This window comes from Myxine glutinosa, chromosome 12 (genome assembly GCF_964187855.1).
Source record: "Myxine glutinosa chromosome 12, kmMyxGlut1.1, whole genome shotgun sequence".
Classification (NCBI taxonomy): domain Eukaryota; kingdom Metazoa; phylum Chordata; class Myxini; order Myxiniformes; family Myxinidae; genus Myxine; species Myxine glutinosa.
The window spans coordinates 34,899,639-34,916,535 of record NC_136272.1 but is presented as its reverse complement, the minus strand read 5'-3'; the positions used below and the strand labels follow the sequence as shown (position 1 = coordinate 34,916,535).

General features: G+C 51.9%; 1 protein-coding gene across 2 annotated transcripts in view; it reads left to right on the top strand.

The window, feature by feature from the left end:
* The window catches only part of LOC137437961 (kinesin light chain 1), a 78,604-nt gene that overhangs the window by 16,644 nt on the left and 45,063 nt on the right, over positions 1-16,897 (top strand). For both annotated transcript variants that reach the window (XM_068132756.2, XM_068132754.2), the window contains exons 3-4: positions 7,369-7,599; positions 16,514-16,553. In XM_068132756.2, coding sequence (XP_067988857.1) covers positions 7,369-7,599; positions 16,514-16,553 — 271 coding nt within the window. The remainder of the gene's footprint in view (positions 1-7,368; positions 7,600-16,513; positions 16,554-16,897) is intronic.

Sequence of the window (16,897 nt, the reverse complement as noted above, 5' to 3'; positions counted from 1 at the left end):
TTTTTAGAGGGACAGGGGAGGCACGAGAGCCCCTTGGGGGTAATGTACTGTGGGGGCCCGGCCGGTTCGGCCCCGCACTGACCCCGCAAGGGGCGACGCACGGGGTCCGGCAGGCGGGCAACGACTCGCATATGAGGTGGTCCCACAAGGTCCCACTCGCGCCGTATGACAGTGGATAAGGGTGGCATCACTGCCACCCTTCCCATGAAGTGGGGCAAATGCGCTATAGTTTATGGGGTTTATGGCAGTGAAAACTAGCCCGGGTGGGTTAGGATATTGTGTGTAGGGCCCTAGAAGATGACATTAGGTAACGTTAAGGTTAGTTAGTGACAAGGATACCTGTAGAGGGGACGCAGGTAGATTAGAGTGGATGATAATGACGAGGGAGCGCAATAGTTTAAAGGGACGACTGGGAAGCGCAAGTTTCAGAGGGGAGTAGTTAGATGAGATGATGCTGTGTGAGAACTGGACAGGTGTGTGGAGCAGTGTATGAGTAGTGAGTGTTGTGGATCAGCGCGAATGCGCTTGGGGGAGAGAAGGGTGCAGGCGGCACCAAGTATGAGAGCACAGGTGTGCAAGTACAGGTGTGTGGAATACATGGAGTATTGGAATGAGTGGTGTGGAGAGAGTTGGAGTAAGTGGTACGGAGTGGTGTGCATGGTGCGAAGGTGTGGATGGGGGAAGAGTGGACCCCTTTCACGAGTACCCGGGGCGGGTAGTGTAAGTGTTAGGTAGAGGGTATAGTTAAATTGTGGTTGGATATTGGCATTTGTGGTGCGGATGCAGAATGGTATTGTGGATGGGTGCATTGGTGTGGTGAAATTGGCTGGTCGTGTGGCCTGTTATTATGAGTGTGAATGGTTGGGCACTCCGCCACTGTTAGATGTCGGCCAGGTGAGGCTGCAGGTGGGCTCTGGGAGCCGTTAGTGTCAGTGGGTGCCTGAGGATCCCGGGTGTGGATCGGGCAGCCCGTGCCAGAGAGGGCACTGAGGGGGTGAGAGTGCGAGAGGGCCTTCCCCAGTTAGTTAGGTTAGGGTGAGGAGCAGGTGAGCTCGGTAGGCAACAACAGTGGTGGAGGTGTGCAGGTGGGCGGACCAGCTGGGAGCGTCACACGACCCAGCCACCGAAATTGTGCGGGGGCACCGAGTGATGAATCGGGAGAGTGAGACCCCAACTTGAGAAGCACCACAGTTTGGGCAATGGGAATTGGTTTTTAGAACCCATAGTGTAAGTTGGCCAATGGATTGGCAGGGAAAGACCCCGGGTAATGTAAAGTTGTTAAAGTCATTTAGGAAATAGTTAGGATTGATGAACCTGTCGCACCATACGCAGCCACTTACCTGAGGTGATGATGATGACTCCACACCTGTGTTCCTTTGTTCTGTGTTGCAGGAAAGGAGAATTGCTGTGTGGATTTGTGAGACGCATCACGACGTGGATGAGACATTGGGGTGATTCCATCTCTCCCTCCTTAGGAGGGACTGATGATGAATTGGTGATGGCAAATTTTGATGTTGAGTTGGAGATGGCAAATTTTGATGAGAGTTGGAAATGGCAAATTTGATTGGTTAGGAGGGAGAGAAGACGAATTTGGTTTATGGGAGGAACGGGGAAGACAGTAGGGACGTTTGTTGATGTGTAAAGTAGATGTTTATGGGTAGTGTTGTGTTTTGTGGATACAGTAAGGGGTAAGGGAGGGGCAATGTAGGTTACCTGGTGGGGGGGGGGGGGCGTATGGTAGGAACGTACCTGTCTCACCTGGTTCCCATGTGCCCCCAGTGTGCATTACCTTGAATTGCGTGCACTTTTGCGCCCTTACCACCTTACTCACTTGTCTTCTTTTGTCTCCCACCTCCGAGGATCTGGCTTTGGGGCAGAGAGAGAGGAGAGAGAGGTGCTGGCTCTGCAGTTGTGGGCCTGTACTTCCGCTGCTTGCTGCCTGGATCGATACACCATATGGACCGCAATTTTTGTGGCCGCCCACAATGGACCGCAGTTCTTTTGCGGTCAAGCACCACCCATGGATGGACCTCTGGGTCAACGTGGCACCTATGCCATACAGGTGAACCACTTTTAGTTGGCCCCCCTGACGGCCACAATTTAGAAATGGACGCGGTTGGCGCCTTTCTTTATTTCTAAAGAAGCCAGAAGGCCAAGTGCACTCCAAGAAGGCAAGACCAGCGGCAGAACATCGGCCGGCTGCGACACCACCGGTGACCATGGACACTTGATTGTGCATTTATTATTGAACACTTTATTGGTGCACCGGATGGTGCTGACTGTGCATCATGGGGTGGTGCTTTTGGTGCTTGGACGGGGTGCTCTGCACATTATTAAAGGCCGTAGGGCCACAGGGCACTCGTGGGTTGGTGTATCGATGCTGGCATGCGTGCTCTCTCTCTCTATGCATAACATCTGCATGTGTTCCTCAAAGAACAGGTCCTGGATCGTAGTGTAAATATCAGTCTTGTATAAATGATGCTCCCTACCGGCTGTATGTTTAGTTTGAGGATGCTTTCCGCGATTCGGTTATCCTGTGGGTGTGTTTCTGTTAGGAGAAGGGTGCAACGTCGCAGGGGGACATATTTACTCATTTGTGAACATCTGTAAAACTGTAGCACTCAGGGTTGAGTTAATGGTAGAGGGAACTACATCTGAGTGCCACACTAACGTAGGTAAAAATTTATCGGGTCGGGACGCCCCGAGGTAGAGAAGGGTGCAATGTTGCGGATATGGGATTTGCATCCATCCATATCCGCTTGTAAATATTCCCCTATTTCCTCAATACTTCCCAACTATCCCCAATCCCCCATTCCCTAGTCCCATTTTCTGTAAACAACACTCTGTAGACCCGACCTCCCCCTATTTCCCCCATTAAATGTCGTGCCCAGGTTCACCGCATCTCATGTAAGACCACTATAGGACATCTTGCTAGTTATTCTTAGTCTATGTCAGTTAAGGACTCGTTTCCATTAATTCTGACCCTTCGTTGCACCAGAATGTGATTGTATGGCACCGTTAGGAAGTTTAGGACCTCCCAATACCTCCCCGCAGCTCTTCCTCACGGTTCAGCAACAACAACAACAACAACAACAGCAACGGCGGCGGCGTGCACAGGGAGTGCGCGTCCTCACTCCGGCTTGGTTGGTAGGGGGTGTTGGGAGGGCACGAGGCCTTCCCCACGAGCCGCCATCAAACATGTGCTCGACGGGGTTACCAAATAGGGGCTCCCTGTCAGCTCCTCGTCAAGGGCGGAGCCCGGTAACCCCCGCACCCAATGGAAGCGGCGGACCGGTCCCATCTGGGGCGGAGCCAACCAGCCGAGGGCGTGTCACTCCCCGCTGAGCATGCGCAGCCGAGGGAGTGGTGACGTCAGATGCGCGCTGAGCTTGGAGAAAGAAAGACGCCACCTCCGAGCGCTGTGAGGCCTCCTTGCATCTCTTGGACCGTGCTTGATCCTGTCCCCGAGCCAAGGTGCACCTTGTGCTATCGAACTACCTGTCCTTCCCTGCCATCAATCCCTGTGTAAGTCAGCCTTGTTCCGTTTGTCTGTGGTCTGTCTGGGATAAGATAAGACTGTAACTAAGTGCCTATCTCTTCTGTGCTTTTACCTCACTCTACCTTGTAATCTACCCCTTTTCTCCCCCACTGTAATTATATCCTCCTCCGGAGGTCTTGAGAACTGTACCCCTTGCGTCGTTTCATCTATCCCAGTCGTTGTGTCCTTTCCATCATTGATTTAGCATAGCGCGATTTGGTCAACGTTTGGGTGGAATCGGGGTCTAGTCGGGGAATAACTGTTAGGTCGCGGTAATACACCACCGCTCGGTCGAAATAACATCTAACCGCGATCCATAACAGTACAATTGCTCAGTATTCTGTAGATAAATGTTGTAATCGGGAAAGATAATTTTATACTTAACGTTACATATAACACAATTTTTTTACAATTTAATTTTGCAAAATATTTAGAATAATGTAAAAAGAAAATGGCAACAGGAAGATAGTCATCATAATCTGAACGTACAATTATAGTTCAAAGAGCTATACAAATATAGACAAGCACATGCCTGTCATTTTGTAATCGTTTAAAATATGTCATTGATTGAACATGTCCTGCCATGATTTTGTAATAAATAAAACAATTCTTACATTGAGATTCATTTGAGGAGTCAATACGTTCATGAGTGGAGTAGGTGTGGTCGGACAAGTTTGGTAGGTGTAGTCTCTCAGTTCTGGACGGTCCACGCTTCTTGGGGGAGTTGCGCAGCTTCACGGGTTTCCGGTAGCTAAATATTGTTGGAACTGCAGAGCACTTCAACCTCTTTTTGTCATCAGCTCGCCCCCTCTCAAACTGATTCACATCGAAATGTTCCTGCAATCATACAATGAGTGTCCTTGATGTATTTATTTATTGAAATTTTTATTCTAACACAACACAGTTTAATTTTAATGAGCTGTCATGTACTAGTACTTCCACAACAGAAAATCACATGGACAATCTTCCGGAAGATGGCCAGACAAATCGCTAGCTCTATCGACCACATGTAGATTGATATCAAACAGGGATAACAGCTTTTGAAAGTTGAGCCAGTTTTAAATGTGGGTACACAAATACACCTGTTTTACTGCATTAATCACCTAGAAATATTGTATGTTTTGGGAACGATAGCTGTCACCAGGTTAAATATATAGGGATTGTCCAATGTGCAAAATCTTCCATCACTACAATTTGGCCATAAATCCCGGGGTGGGAAATATTTGAGCAAATATGCCACAAGACGCATGAGCACTGTACAAAGCAAACAATAACTCGTCAAATTTTGGACGTATGGATGGCTGCACAACCCGCAAAAAAATTGAGCAGGTCCCCCCCTAAAATTGCTTTTATGATTGCCGATTAGGCTAAAGATTTTAAACCAAAAAAATAACTTGCCTCGGAATAAGTTTTGAATGGACGGACAGACAACTGAAAACAAAACGGACCATGGGTTTCCCACCCCTATAAAATCAAAATTAATTCCCTCTGAAAAAGTACAGTGACATTGCCCGCAGACTACCCAACCGCAGACCAGGCAATGTCACTGTACCGAGACATTTCATCAATCAATGACAATATGCGGTCCGCTAGGACTACACGAAAAAAATTGAGCAGGGTTCTTCCCACGGAAATGCATTTTTGGTCAGCTCCTTGAAGATTATAAACAAACACAAATCACTTCCCTTTAAAAGGGTTTTCAACGGACAGACAACCAAAAAAAAACCGAGCAGATAGAATTGCTTTTGAACATCGATCATCAAGCGGCGTGGGCCTACCTGGCAGAGTCTCGAGGGGTCGATCGCTTTCCAGCTCTTTCGTCTGACTTTCGCTTCCCAAATTTGTCTTCTGACTTTATCACTTGGAAATCTATACATCTTATATTTCCCAGATTGGTTTGAACAACCAAAAGCAGAACAACCAGTCATTTTGTTTGGCAATAAACAACATTCCCGTACCAAGCTGACGTTCACGCACGGTGAAGTTAGACACAAAATGGCGCCACGAAATCACGTGACCAGAAATCTCGGGTCAGCGCATGGCGCAACTCTCTTTATACAGGGACTCTAGGGTAAACCACATTTCAAAGTTGGTCTCCAAAGCCAGCCGCCGCCTGGGCATCTTCTATCGTACATAGTCCTTCCTTGGCACACCTGAATGTTCTTCCTCTTTCATATGCAGCACAAGGCTGCGGAAGTAGCATAATGCCGCTGATGCAACGCCCTCTGTAGGTTAGGGCAGCAATTTGGAATTTCCACATGGTGCTGGCCTCCTTGGAATAGCCCACTACTCCTCGCGTAGGACACCATGGGATCTTCAACGTCCACCAACGAATGCCGGCAGATGGAACGCCGGTTTAAGGTCCATCCTTACAAATCTCACACTCTTACTATGTCTCTCCGAAAAGATCGACTGGACAACCCTCCCATCTACTTTCTCAACAATCCTCTCCAAGAAGTTCTGTCGCTCAAGATTTTGGGTCTCACTATCTGCCATGATCTTTCTTGGGAAAACCACATTTCCAAGCTGGCCTCCAAAGCCAGTCGCCGACTGGGCATCCTCCAGTGTCCTTCCTCGGCACACCTGAGCTCCTCACCACATACAAGGCTTTCATCCGCAGCTCAATGGAATACTGCTCTCCCCTCTGGGCTGGTGCTCCTTCCTCACACCTAGCTCGGCTTCACGCTGTTGAAACCAAAGCTTTCAGAATTATTGGAATCTCCCGCGATGAAGCTATCTCTGAGGGCCTTTCACTCACTCACCGCAGGCAGGTAGGTGGTCTTTCTGTCTTCTACCGACTCCTCTCCGGCCTTGCACCCCCAGCTCTCTCTGTGCTCTGTCCCCCAAATATTCCTACAGGTCGCACAAGATCTGCCAGCAACCCTCTGATGGTTAAACTGCCGAAATCTCGGCTCTCTGCTCACCTTCACTCTTTCATTCCTCTTTTCTCCCGCCTCTGGAACAAACTCCCTCACTCCCTTCAATCCCACTCCTCCCTCCAGGTCTTTAAAACAGCTGTTCACCACCATCTCTTATCTTCCCCCATCCAAAACCTTGATCTTTTCTACCCCCGCTAATTCACCCCAGATCCACCTTGTTTGAAATTCCAACTTCTTTCCTGGAAGTCCTGGCAGTGTCCATATGTTTTATACCTCTCCCACCGCCCCCTTCCCATGCCCCCCCCCCCCCAAAGCCCTCGCCCTCTCTCAGATCTCTCGATGTCTCCATGTCTCTCGGTCCCTGCTCTCAAATGTTGTGTTTGTGTCCTTCCCCCTCTCTCCCCATCTTGTCTACCGCTCCCGATGTTATATGTTTTATGTGTCGGTTTGTCTTTCTGTGTGATTAATGTTCGCTCTTTCACGAGCCTCGATCTTGTATACAAAAAAAAAAAAAAAAAAAAAATCCCTGGGACAGGACACACATATCTAGGTCGGGATTCAAGCCCAGGCTTAGAGGCCTGTGTGCGTACCTCCATGCCATCCTGCCAGCCCATTATTCATGTTAATAGTTAGTATTCCACCTAATTGGTTCCTTCCTGGGTCCTTTTCCCCCTTTACCCACAACAACCCCTGCTCTGCTATTCTGCAGAAGTGCAGTCACCTCAAACAGTCTTATAGACAACTTCTATGGATTGTTGTTGTTTGATCAACCTATTGAGACCCACTACTTAAGTTCAATGCAAGGTCAGAGAAAGTTTAAGGATGGTGGTTTAGTCTAAATGAATAGATCTCTGGCAGTCCAGAGGACAAAGTATGTATTTAATGTGTCATCATCTAAGAAGGTTTAAATGTGTGACATGACATTGCTTCATCCTCCTATTGTTGTGGCAGGTCATGGTATCTTTAACAAACCATTTAAACACCGTGGAGTCAGAGAAGCAAAAGTTGCGTGTACAAGTGCGCCGGCTGTGCCAGGAGAACGCGTGGCTACGTGAAGAGCTTGCCGGGACACAGCAACGACTGCAACACAGTGAGCAGCAGGTTGCACAACTGGAGGAAGAGAAGAAACACTTGGAATTCATGAATCAGATGAAGAAGTACGACGACGAAATATCACCCATGGTAAAATTTTCAACTTTTTACAGAACATTGTCAAACTTCTGGGGGGGGGGGGGGGGGGGGCAACATAAATGTTTGAATAGCAAGAATAAATGTTTAATGGTTATATGTGAGTGATGTAGTCCAAATGGTATGATCTTGTTTTGTTAAAAGTCAAGGTCAATAATATACTGTTAAAGCGCGGCGTTACGCGCGCTGCTTGTGAGCAAGGAGGAAGCGGACAAGCGGTAACATATAAACGTCTTTATTGTAAGACTACACTGTAACACTAAACTCCTCCGGGCTGGTCGCCCGGGGTATATCATGAGGCCACGCCTACCCCTCGGGCGTGGCCACCGCCCACTCGGTGCGTGGAATGATGTCACCACGCCAGTGGGCTTTTGTGTCCGCCACACGCGCCCCCCCAGAATTCCCGCGCACCTGGAGGGCCAGTTTGCGGGGCAGACGAATGACCCGGCCGAAGCGCCCCCTGGCGATCGGCGGCGTCCGGGGTGCAGGGATACCAGGTGGGATGCCCCTGGCTGCCCCTGGGATGGGTGCAGGACCGGGGGGCGCCGTGGCGGCGGGGCTGGGCGGTGCCGGGGGTCCGCCCGCAGGAGGGCGGCCCCGACGTGGGGGTCGGGCCACAGGCGGTGGATGGTCCACATCGAGGTGGGCCGGCTTGAGGCGGTCTACCGAAACGCGGTCAGGAGTACCGCCGATGTCCAGGGTGAAGTGCTTCGCCCCGGTCTCCAGCACGCGGAAAGGCCCGTCGTACGGGGGCCGCAGTGGTGTCCGATGGGCATCGTGGTGGACGAAGACGTACTCCGCCGTGCGAAGCTCCGGGGCGACGTGCGTCGGTGGGTGCCCGTGGCATGCCGTTGGCACCGGGGCGAACCTCTGGGCGGTCTCTTGCAGAGCGGGGCGCTGCTGTGCCGCGGACCATGGTGCCGTGGAGTCGGGGAGGAACTCGCCCGGCACCCGCAGCGGTTGCCCGAAGACCAACTCCGCCGCGGATGCGCGCAGGTCCTCCTTGGGCGCCGTCCGGAGGCCCAGCAGGACCCAGGGGAGCCTGTCGACCCAGCCGCCGTCGCGGAGGGTGGCCCGGAGCGCGGCCTTCAATGAGCGGTGAAATCGCTCACACAGGCCGTTAGCCTGGGGGTGGTAGGCCGTGGTTCGGTGCAGCCGGACCCCGAGCCCCTGCGCAACCGCCCCCCAGAGCTCCGAGGTGAACTGGGGGCCGCGGTCGGATGAGATGTCTGAGGGGGCGCCGAACCGGGCGACCCAGGTGGCGATGAAAGCCTGCGCGACATCGGCCGCCGTTGTCGACGCCAAGGGCACGGCCTCCGGCCACCGGGTGGTGCGGTCCACCATGGTGAGGACGTAGGTGAAACCCCGCGAGGGGGGCAGAGGTCCCACCAGGTCCACGTGGATGTGGTCAAACCGGCGTTCCGGCACCGTGAACGGGGCCAACGGGGCCTGGGTGTGCCGGTGCACCTTGGCGCGCTGGCACGCGAGGCACGTCCTGGCCCAGCCGCGGACGGCCTTCCGGAGGCCATGCCAGACGAACTTGTCGGCGATCAGCCTTTGGGAGGCCCTCGCGCCCGGGTGGGACAGGCCGTGGATGGCGTCAAACACCTGGCGCTGCCAGCCCGCGGGCACAATGGGGCGAGGACGCCCGAGGGAGACGTCGCACAAGAGAGCCGCGCCCGCGCCGTCGAACGGCACCTCAGTGACGCGGAGGCCCGTGACGGCGGTCCGCAAGGCCTGGACGTCGGGGTCAGCGGCCTGGTCCGCTGCCATCCGGGCATAGTCGATGCCGAGGTGGACTGCATGGGCGACGGCCCGGGAAAGGCAATCCGCCACCGGGTTGTCCTTCCCCGCGACGTGCTGGATGTCCGTCGTGTACTCGGACACGGCCGAGAGGTGACGCTGCTGCCGGGCCGACCACGGCTCGGTGACCTTGCCCATCGCGAAGATCAGCGGCTTGTGGTCGACGAAGGCAGTGAACGCCCGGCCCTCGAGCAGATGGCGGAAGTGCCTGACCGCCAAGTGAAGTCCGAGCAACTCGCGGTCGAAGGTACTGTAACGGCGTTCGGGCGGGCGAAGCTGCCGGCTAAAGAACGCCAGCGGTTGCCAAGCTCCACGCACCCATTGCTCGTGCACCGCACCCACCGCGTAGTCCGAGGCATCGGTGGTGAGGGCGATCGGTGCATCGGGCGCCGGGTGCGCGAGCATGGTGGCGTTAGCCAAGGCGAGCTTCGCGCCCGTGAACGCCGTGTCCATCTGCTCGGTCCAGGTAACGTCGCCTTTGCCCGGCTTACCTCGGAGAGCTTCGTGCAGGGGGCGCAGGAGCTGGGCGATATGGGGCAGGAACCGATGGTAAAAGTTCACCATGCCCAGGAACTCCTGCAGCCCTCTGATCGTGCGGGGGCGCGGAAACCCCTTCACCGCCTCCACCTTGGCCGGCAGGGGGACGGCGCCGTGCCTGGTGACACGGTGCCCCAGAAAATCGATTGTGGCGGCGCCGAACCGGCACTTTGCGGGGTTCACAATCAGGCCATGCTGGCCCAGGCGTTCGAAGAGCGTGCGGAGGTGGCGTAGGTGCTCTTCGCGGGACGCGCTGGCGACGAGGATATCGTCCAGGTAGACGTAGACAAAATCCAAGTCGCGCAGGACGCTGTCCATCAGTCGCTGGAACGCCTGAGCCGCATTCTTCAGACCGAAGGGCATGCGCAGGAACTCGAAGAGTCCGAATGGCGTGATGACCGCCGTCTTCGGGACGTCCTCCGGCCTGACGGGGACCTGATGGTAGCCGCGTATGAGGTCCACCTTCGAGAAGAAGGACCTGCCCGCCAAACGGGCGGAAAAGTCCTGAATGTGGGGGACGGGGTAGCGGTCGGGAGTCGTGGCGTCATTGAGACGGCGATAGTCCCCGCACGGTCGCCATCCCCCGCCGGGCTTCGGCACGATGTGCAGCGGCGACGCCCAAGCGCTCTCTGAGCGCCGAACGATGCCGAGTCGCTCCAGTGTAGCGAACTCCGCTTTTGCCACCGCCAGCTTCGTCGGCTCGAGGCGGCGTGCCCGGGCGTAGACCGGTGGCCCGACGGTGGGGATGTGATGGGCCACCCCGTGCTTGACGGCCCCCGCCGAGAAGGTGGGCCGCGTGAGGGCCGGGAAGCCGGCGAGGAGGCGGGTGAATGCGTCCGCTGCCGGAAGCGTACAGACCAACGTGGCCGGAACCGAATCGTTCGGCAAGCCGCTTGGCAAGCCGCTCGTTGAGCTGGGCAACGCACATGCGAGCGAGCTGAACGTCTCGGCCTGGACAAGCCGTCTGCGCTTGACGTCGACCAGGAGCCCATTAGCGCACAGGAAGTCCGCGCCAAGCAGTGCCATGGGCACGTCGGCGGTGACGAACGTCCATCGGAAAACCTGCCCTCCAAACCGCAGAGAGAGGCACCGTTTTCCGTACGTACGGATGGGCGTCCCGTTCGCGGCAAGCAGCGCGGGGCCCCCACCCGCGGCGTGCTTGTCTGACGTGCCGGCGGGAATGACACTCACCTGTGCTCCCGTGTCGCACAGGTAACGGCGCCCGGAGAAGGTGTCCGTTATGAACAGCAGGCTGCTCGAACGGCCGGCGCTCATCGCCACAATTGAGCGCCGGCCCGGGCGTTTCCCGACCCGTTGAAGGAGCACGGCGGATGACACCGCCGAGCTTCGTGGCCGAACTTGGCGTGGAACCAGCACCAGGTGGTGGAGCTGGAGGAGTGCGGCTGGCTCCGCCAGGCCGGTGGAGTCGACGGGTTTCCCCGCGGTGGCGGTTTTCGCCGCGGCGGTGGGCGGGGCGTGGCGGCGTTCACGAGGTGCGTATCAGCATGCTGCTGAACCACAGCGTGCTGTAGAAGATGATGCTGTGGAACATCAGCGTGCTGTAGAAGATGATGCTGTGGAACATCAGCGTGCTGTAGAAGATGATGCTGTGGAACATCAGCGTGCTGTAGAAGATGATGCTGTGGAACATCAGCGTCGAAGGCCGTGACGGCCACGCCAACGCTCGCCCGCGTGTCTGAAGCGGCGAAGTACTTGTCCGCCTCGGCCGCCAATGCTCGGGGTTCCGTTAGCCCGGTCCCGGCCAACGCGAGGCGAACCTGCGCTGGAAGTTGGCGACGGAAAAGCGCCCGGAATAGCGAACCGGGGGCTTCGTCGCCCAACAGTGACAGCATATGGTCCATTCGGACCGACGGGCGCGTCTCACCGAGCTCGGGGAGATCCAGGAGGCGGTCGGCCCGTGCGTCGTCCGTGAGGCTGAACGTGGCTAGGAGTAGCCGCTTGAGTGCCTCGTACTTGTGGCCGTCCGGTGGGTGGCGAAGGACGGACACAACTCGAGCGGCCGTGCCGGGCCCGAGGGAGGCGACGACGTGGCAGTAGCGCGTGTCATCGCCGGTGAGGTGCCGAAGCTGAAATTGGGCTTCGGCCTGGACGAACCAGACTTCGGCCTGAGCCTCCCAAAATTCCGGAAGTTTGACGAAGGCGGCCATGGCGATGGCGTCGCGTGTGGAAGGATCGCTCCGGCAGATCCAACGTCGAGGGTCACCAGTAAAGCGCGGCGTTACGCGCGCTGCTTGTGAGCAAGGAGGAAGCGGACAAGCGGTAACATATAAACGTCTTTATTGTAAGACTACACTGTAACACTAAACTCCTCCGGGCTGGTCGCCCGGGGTATATCATGAGGCCACGCCTACCCCTCGGGCGTGGCCACCGCCCACTCGGTGCGTGGAATGATGTCACCACGCCAGTGGGCTTTTGTGTCCGCCACACTGTTATAACCATGTGTTCAGTCTGGGTAGCAGCCTGGTTTGACGCCTCAAACCAGGGTTATAGGCCTTAATCCCATTACCTCGTCAGGGTACGTGCTCGCATGGTGCGCCGGTCAGATTATAACCTAGCGGCTGGTTATGATGCACTTGATGTAAAGTATGTGACTTTACACAACGGATGTATTCGTGTGATGTTTTTTTGTTTTAAGAGGTTTTTTTTCTTTCATTTCCTTTTTCAATCCAAGTCGATGTCTCATGGATGTATATTTGCTCAAAAAATGTGAATCATTGATCCTATTAGTTGGAAGAATCCCATACAAGTAATGAATCTTTTTTAAATTCTTTTTTCCCCAAAAACATTTTTTTGTTCTTGGTTTTTCAACTTTTTTTCTCTAAAAGGTTGAGGCTCATGGAGGAGTATTTGCTCAAAAAATATGATTCACTAATCCTTTTATTTAGAACTAGCCGAATGCACCCGGCGTTGCCCGGGTTCTTTTTGAATGAATTTACTTTTATAATTCAGCTTTTACTCACGGCCATAGAAGATTGACTCCTATAATTCAGCTCAGCTTTTAATTGCGAAATGGGCCCAGCCCGGCCGAGGCTGCCTCAACCGGCCTCGCCACCTAGCCTATAACCTTCCCAGGGCCCATCCCGACATTTTTAGTTCTTTTTGAATGAATTTACTACTATAATTCAGCTTTTACTCATGGTCGTAGAAGATTGACTTCTATAATTCAGCTCAGCTTTTAATTGTGAAATGGGCCCAGCCCGGCTGAGGCGGCCTCGACTGGCCTCGCCACCTAGCCTATAACCTTCCCGGGGCCCGTCCCGACATTTTTGGTTCTTTTTGAATGAATTTACTACTATAATTCAGCTTTTAATCACGGCCGTAGAAGATTGACTTCTATAATTCAGCTCAGCTTTTAATTGTGAAATGGGCCCAGCCCGGCCGAGGTGGGCCTCGACCGACCTCGCCACCTAGGTTCGGGGCCTGTCCCGACATTTTTTGTTTCAGAGGTTTCCTCCTATCTTTCACCGTTCAGGAGATTAGTGTGTGCAGACAAACAAACAAAAACTTTCTTTTATATATATTGTTACAGACACGACTTTGATGTTAAGGTGGGCCGAGCGGAATGGCCGTCGTGTCCGCACAAATTACCCGATTGTACTCGAACGTTGACGAAGCCGCGCGATGCTGGCTCAATAAGAAAAAGAAGACACCCGGCTGGATTACAATAACACAATACGACACCAATGTTTCGATTCTCAAGTATATTCGTACGGAAAAGGTTAGATTACAGGGGCCAGAGGTATATTACAGGAAGACAGGCACTTAGACACACTCTTATATTAACCCCGGACAGACGACAGACACACGGGACAACGGCTGACTCACACGGGGGTTTGATGGCTAGGAAAGGCAGGATCGATGGCTCCAGGTCCTCCTGGGCTCGGGGCAGGGTACAGTATGGTCCGGTCCGGTCCAAAGATGCGGAAGGTTGCACAGCGCTCGAGGTGGTAACGTTCTTTCACAGGCGGGTTCTCTTCCTCTCAGCGGTCGTAGGCAACGTTCTTTCTCCAGCTAGGGGCGCATCTCCCGTCACATCCGGCGCGGGGCCGCGTATATCCGGCGGGGAGTGACACGCCCTCGGCTCGTTAGCTCCGCCTCGTGGAATCGGCACGTTGCTTCTCATTGGGTGCGTGCGGGGGGGTTTACCAGGCTCCGCCCTTGACGAGGAGCTGACAAGGAGCCCCTTCGTGGTAACCCCGTGGAGCGCATGGTCTGGAGCTAATCGAGCCGGTGGGAGGACGCATCCTCCCCCGCTCCGCCGCCATCTCCTCTGTTGTTGTTGTAATTGTTGGGGAAGAAGATGGAAGGAGGTATGGGAAAGGTCCTAAACTCACTACTGATGCCATATAATCACATTCTGGTGCAACGAAGAGTCATAATTAATGGAAACGAGGCCTTAACTGACATAGATTAAGAATAACTAGGAAGATGTCCGAAAGTTGTCTACGTGTGGTGCGGTGGACCTGGGCACGACATTTAATGGGGGAAGAAGGGGAAGGTCGGCTCTACTGATTGTTATTTACATGCAATGGGACTAGGGAATGGGGGATTGGGGAAAGTTGGGGAGTATTGGAGAAAATAGGGGAATATTTACAAGCGGATATGGAGGCCAAATTCCATATTCGCAACAATATAATAATAATATAATATAGATGTATATGTCCAGAACTGTCAAAAATCCTACACCAATACAGCCATTGGGCCTCGGAGGCCCCACAAATGTATTGGTGTAAAGTTCTTTAATTTTCAGATTTTTGTCACTGAATTATTTGTAACCAAGTTATAGGAGCATATAATGAGGCTCATATCAATAAAATAATGATATAACATAGTAGTACAACAACATTTATGTGGGGCCTCGAAGGCCCCAGGCCTGCATTTGTGTCGGATTTTCAGGTTATAAGTGAAGAATCAAGATTTTCCCACGAGCCTGAATGAAATATTTTTATTTTATTTATGTCACTCAATTTTGTGTAACAACATGAAAGTCGGTGAAAATAAGGCTCAATCCCAAAAAATTTGTACAGCATAGTTTTTGCAACAAAAAAAACCTTGTGGGCCTCCGAGGCCCAATCACTGCATCCAAAGGTTAAGGGCGCCGATCGTGAAAACTCAACCACACATACAGCAAGAATGGAGGCCAGGTGGGAGTAACGGTCCATGACTTGTTATTAAAATTAAAGTAAGACAGCAAATTGTAAATAGGCAATGCACAGTAAACTAGAACGATACTCAGTGTGGAAGGCGAGATGAGAACAACTGATCTTGTTTCAACTGTTTATTGAGCATTGCAGGTGGAAATGGATGAAAAACCTTAAAGACACAATGAAAACTCTGTCAGGATGCAATCATTGACAATTTAGGAACTTACTAACTTCAGCGCAATACTTTCATGTATTCAATGATAAACTCTGTTACCATTACCGTTACAATTTACTACAGTTTAAGGGTAAATATTTTACCAATGCAATCTACGAGAAGAAAAAAAAGGAAGAATCACCTTCAGAGGCCATTTTTCCCCGTAGAGCAGGGGTTGGCTTTTTTCGGGCACCATGGTTCCCTTTTTGAAGCAATGTTTTATGGCCAGATGCCACCAACCCTTCCTGCCGCCAACCCTGTTAGTCGCCTTTTGCAACACACAAACCACGGTGCCCCAAAAAAGGCCAACCCCTGCTCTGCGGGAAAAAAAAATGGCCTCTAAAGGCGGTTCCTTAGGCTTTGAGCTTTACCGAAAGTGCCTTTATGTCTTGTTTAGGGCGATTTCCATAACAATAAAAATTGCCCAGAAAAATGCCCCATCATGTGTTTCACAGCCATTGTGGTAACGATACCACCCGTGCAGAAATTGCACTTGCCATTTTAAGGCACACAGCACTACTTAGGCCCAAAGATACATTTCCATTCGTTAATTAAAGTTCTTTCAATATAATATTTGTCTCCCTGCAAAGGTAGTGACAGCAGAAACAGTCGACAGTTTTAAAACTGAGTTAGCTAGAACTAGTAGGGATCGGGAGAAATCTTGAATTTGGCACGATTAGGCAGATTTGGGTCAAATGGACTCCTCCTCCGATAACGCTTATCGTCATTCTTTGTAATATTCCTTGTAAATCCTCAAATGGCTCCTGTTTGGACACGTGTCTATGAGCACAACGTGCGTGCAAACTCCACAGGAGATGCATTTCATGAAACAGGCCATATATTCACTGCCCAAAAAAATTTTCTAAGAAAATATTTTCTTAAAGTAGGAAAATTTTTCTTGAATCAAGAAAACCATGAAAACATTTCTTGCAGCTAGATTTTTTTTTTTTTGAATTCTTACTAAGCAAATTTTGTTTGCCAGTGAAACTGTCTAATCGGACTGTCGAGTTCCTCATCCTCCAACAATCTTAGATCCATACTGTTCCACAATTCCACAATCACCAGAATCAAGAATCAGTCATTTCAGTCACTATTCAAAATATTTTTCGCAATGACAAACTTGTGATAAGTGATACAGGATAAAAACAGTTTTGCATTAGTTGTACTGACATGTTGGGTCTCACAATAGGATGAAAAAGATTCGAGCAGCTGCAAGAGCGATCTCGGAGGTCTGTATTATTCAATATGTTCTTATTTATTCCCCTTTCTCTTGTCTCACATCTTTGTGGGTCCATTTCCTCTGAAGGGAATTGCATCTATTTTTTAATCAATAGTTAATTCCTACTTTCATGCTGTTGAATGATCTGTTAAATCACTTGCTTTTGCTTAGTTTTCTTGTTTTCACATTTTTTCATTGTTAATCAATTTGTCTTTCCAAATAAGTTATTCTAATCTTTAACTAAGCAATGGCGATTCTAGCATCACCTTTTTGATGAAAAACCTGTAGATCAGCATTGTCAGGAGATGAAGTCAGAGGTCATGAAAATCGGCAACACAATTGTTAGGGTTAGGG